The sequence below is a fragment of the Dipteris shenzhenensis genome, chromosome 30, assembly GCF_047967505.1.
Source record: "Dipteris shenzhenensis isolate YYH24624 ecotype China chromosome 30, Dip_SZ_1.0, whole genome shotgun sequence".
Lineage (NCBI taxonomy): Eukaryota > Viridiplantae > Streptophyta > Polypodiopsida > Gleicheniales > Dipteridaceae > Dipteris > Dipteris shenzhenensis.
Genome location: NC_141625.1, coordinates 27,541,169 through 27,545,577, shown reverse-complemented (window position 1 = coordinate 27,545,577; position 4,409 = coordinate 27,541,169). Strand labels below are relative to the sequence as shown.

General features: G+C 45.7%; 1 protein-coding gene across 1 annotated transcript; it reads right to left on the bottom strand.

The window, feature by feature from the left end:
- Positions 1 to 546: 546 nt before the first annotated feature.
- LOC147881917 (uncharacterized) lies at positions 547 to 1,438 on the bottom strand. Its single transcript, XM_087402040.1, has one exon. It carries the CDS (start codon positions 1,404 to 1,406, stop codon positions 810 to 812), a length of 597 nt encoding a protein of 198 aa, XP_087258166.1. The 5' UTR covers positions 1,407 to 1,438; the 3' UTR covers positions 547 to 809.
- Positions 1,439 to 4,409: the final 2,971 nt, after the last annotated feature.

The following is a 4,409-nucleotide window of genomic DNA, read 5'->3' as shown; positions in this document are numbered from 1 at the left end:
TTCACCTCTCTACATATATGCTTACCTTTTAGCCCTTATTGTTCCTTCATATTGTAAGTTTATTCTCCAACACACTCGCCACACTTTGCCATTATAATCTCTCTCTCTCTCTCATTTACTTAATTACTTATATACTTTACTTAATTACTTCAATACTTTACTTAATTACTTCAATACTTATATAGTTCTACTTATCTACGTTTACTTACCTATATAGATTTGTTTGTTTGCTAATTTCGGTTTGCAACATTGTCAACATTCTAAAGAGATGTGGAACATTTTGGAAGCACTCTCTCTGACACTTCTCTATCCAAACTCTATGCTCTTGATGTTGAGATGCATGCATTGAAGATCAATGACAGTGACTCCATGACAACAACGTCTCAACTACGGTCCAATGTTGTGCACAGCTTGTTCTTTGTGGCAATTGTTTTCCAAGTGGAGTGTCATTGTTTGGGAAAGGTGTGCCTCAGTGTATGAACCCGGAGCGCTAGCAATAAAGAATTCGAAATGGCCGAATAAGATTGAGTGGAAAGGATGCTGAAATTCACAATAATAGCGATGTACTTCTACCATAAGATAAGGGAAACACATACGTGCATGTATGGAGACATCATTTCGAAGGGAAGACCCGTCAAAAGTGAAGCCTAGCGGGGTTACAAGATATTTGTACAAAAAAGAAGAAGAAAAAAAGTGAAGCCTAGAGGCGTTACAATATATTTGAATGCCCATGGGGCATTCATTCATACAATTAGTTAAATTCACATAGTACAATATATCATATATAAGCAAGGTTTGCAGTTAATGCATTATATCTCTTTGGACAAACGATCCCACATGTACTCCGCATAGTGCTGGCAGTTGGACGTGAGAAGGTGGTATTTCTTTTCAAAGTCATTCAAGATCTTATCGAGTGGGCGCAAAGCCAATCCTCTCGTACCCTCTTTGGTTTTCACAACATTGTAATTAGGTTCGTCCTTCTGAAGGTCTGCCATTGTCTTGTACCACGAAATCCGAATGCCCGATGTCACTTTCTCGGCTAAAATGTATCGCCGCTCTTCCCCGTATCCAAGCTCTAGAATGAGCATATGGTGACGGAAGTTTTTCCACGGCCACTGCACGGAGCCTGCGATCTGTGCCTCGTGATGAATCCAGGCTTCATCCAGCTTGTCCAGGTCCAGGAGGTTGTCTTCAACCTGCGCTCCCTCGAGCTGGCCGAGCTGCAGCTGGACCTCCTCGAGCTGGAAGAAGCCGACATCTTCCGCCCGAGTCAAGGAGAGGCGACGATCTACGTAGGTCATTTTCCTAAGAGTGAATTTGTCATAGTAGAGATCGCTGGGCACGGCAGTACCACGGCGACCTTTGCTAGGAGACCAGGAGCCCGTTACTAGCTGTGCGTCCTCCATGGGTACTCGAAGTATGCACCTGCTGGCTCTAGTGTTTGGCGATGGCGAGAAACTGCTCGATACTTGTATTAAATTTATGATATGCTTGTCTCTCTCGAGATGTTGTCATAATATTCGATGTTGTCATCGTATTCGATGCTCGTCCACTTGAGCGTATCATCTTTGTGGACCGTTGTCGAAATATTCTCAAAAGGATAAACAGCCAAATTCCAATGTCACCGGTACTCCACTCTACAAACCCGAGCTTTGTAGCTATATTTCCATATTCGATATAAAAAAAGCCGAGCTTTGCACTACAACTGGCACCATGCTGCAAGCTTGTGATAATTGGAGGCCGAGCCGAAGATAGAAGGCTCGGGCGTGCATGAACGCCCCTATCATGCACCCGAACCTTAGCCCGTGAATGGTGCAGCATGGTCACAAAGCGCCCCTATAATTGCACCCGAACCTTAGCAGAAGCATCAGGCAGGTGTACATGTGAGAGAGACAGAGAACACCGTGCGCAGGCCTGAATCGATGGATGGGTGACATTGGGAGACACTTACGTCGAACAAATGTCTGAAAGGGATTAGGAATATAACGATGGAAATCCCCGACTATCTATCTATGGGTGACAGTGGGTGTTATTCTTTTGCAAAATAGAAGCCCTCATACTGCTGTAGCATCATATTGATTTAATGGTTGTTTGATCAGCATTGTATGATTGAATCTATACTATATATTAAGGAGAGAGGCGCGGAGGACTATTGGAGTAGTGTTGATTGTTGCAAGCTTGTGGCAATGATGTCGGGAATAGCCAAGAGGCTTTACAAGGCTGAAATGACGTGCATGATGCCGTGAGATAGCCGAATAGGCTTTACAATGGTGGCATGTATGTGTGAAATCAAGAGCTATCTGCCCACTGAAACAATCTACAATGCCTCTGTACTCTCTGAAGTCTGCTCATTGAACTAATGAATGTAAGGTTTCAGGTAATGTAATGATGTGAAACCGTATGTGAGGGTATGGACTGACTCCAAGTAGGTACTAGTTCGGAATTTCGAGCATGGCTTAGCTTGGCCTTGGGGAAATTCAAAGCGTCCCCTCTATGGCGATCTAGTCTACTCTGATCTAGATCTATACCAACCGTCAATCGATGAAAGAATAGCAAATAATTCCTTTTCTTTTGTTCTTTTTAAGTGTTGGGTCAGATGCGTCGATGTAGAGGTACATGTGTGTGAAGGAAGTGGTTTTGACAGTGAGGCTCAAATGTGAGTGTAACTTGTGCCAAAATGTGTGTGTGATGTGACGAGCGTGTAGAGCACAAAAAAACGAGCGACTTTCCTTTTTGGAGCGCCCTCGAATTCTTCCTGGATCAAGAGATACGACTTGATCTAGGTGGAGGGGCAGGCAAAAGGAGTGCAAATGGTGCTCAATGATGATGTGTCATTGTGGGTCACATGTAGTGATGATGTGGCACTATGCTAAGCAAGAGGTGTGCAAGTGGAGCCCTGTGTTAAGGGGGCAAGAGTGGTCACATGCAGTGACTGTGAATGTGTAACTGTGCTTGCAAGGGTCAGTGCTGACTGGACAGCTGAGGTGGCACAGATGATGATGTCAACAGATGACATGGCATTGATGATGTGGCAAATGATGTATCAAAGGTGATGTGGCAAATGACATGGTAGATGATGTGTCAGAGATGATGTGGCAGATGACGTGTTAGTGCTAATGTGGACTGCTGACCTGGTAGTGATGACATGATTGATGACATGGCAGATGAATAAGATGATGATGTGGCAATCTCACGAGGCTACTGATGTGGCGGATAAGGTGACACGTGGCCAGATAGGGATTGACATGTGTCAACCGTCAGACCACACCTGTGTGTGTGGTAACCCTTGTGATAGGGTTGGTGGCCTATGCCACGTGTCGCACAAAGGAGAATCAAAATCTTTGGATTCTGAAGGAATCTCAAAGATTTCGTCTCCTTCTTAAGCCAGCTACTGCTGCAGGCGGCTATGCAGTGGCTTGGAGCTCGAAGGCGCTGATGTGTGGAAAAGAGTCGGTCAAAGCAAGAGCTTCGTTGTATATAGAGCGCCACTGAAGCGTCGTTGGAGGCTGCCTTGGAGAGTTGGTTAAAGGGAGCTAGCTGGAGCTGCGGGCTAGCTACAATAGTTGTTGGTAGCTGTTGATTTGTCGTTTGTCTAGAGTTGGATGCCCATGGGAGGTTGTTCGATGTAGGAGCCGATGGCGTGGATGCTGGAAGACAAGCTGTATGCGTTGCACGGAGCCTTCTTCCGAATGTTCACCCATGGAGCGTGGCTCATTGGAGCCTAGGCTGAGTGGATGGCACGGGTCGTGGACTACTTCAACACTTGATTGATGGCACTGCTCGTCGTCGGTGGAGCTTGTGGCTATAGAGGTTGTAGACCGAGCTGGCGACGGCTGCTTTGAGGTAGAGCTGTGTCGTAAGAGGTGTTATAGGGCATCTCGTGTGGGCACTGGAGTTGGAGTAGTAGCCGTTGCTCGCGTAGGTTCGTTCGTGCTATTTTAGAGGCATGCCTCTTGCTTTTAATGCAGGAGCGCTTTGGAGACAGGAGGATTGTGGAGAGCAGTAGAGCTGCCGGCTGTTGGTGTTGCCTTAGGGATCGAGTCGATAAAGGGCTACTCCCTGTTCATGGAGCCTTTGAACCGTCGAAGTCTAGAGCTCATCCTTTTGTAGAGCGAGAGTTGGTGCGGGAGTGGTTGTCTACTACAATCGATTCTGTCCGGTCAATTGTTGTTGTAGTTCTTTGTAGAACACTGTTGTTGCTTTGTAGAAGATTGGAGAAGTCACCTGGGAGCTTCCCCTCTATCGATGGAGTCCTCTTCTCTCCCTATATCTGAGACCTATCTCTCTCAAGGAAGGATAATGTTAAATGAACACTCAAACTCTCTCTCTCTTTCTTTCTCACAAGAAGAACTGCAATGGATGGAAATGTCTCGGAATGAGCAAAGGAGATTAACGAAAATCTCTCAATC

Bases quoted from the DNA above. Each gene is read 5' to 3' on its own strand.
- LOC147881917 (XM_087402040.1), bottom strand. From the start codon at position 1,406: ATGGAGGACGCACAGCTAGTAACGGGCTCCTGGTCTCCTAGCAAAGGT.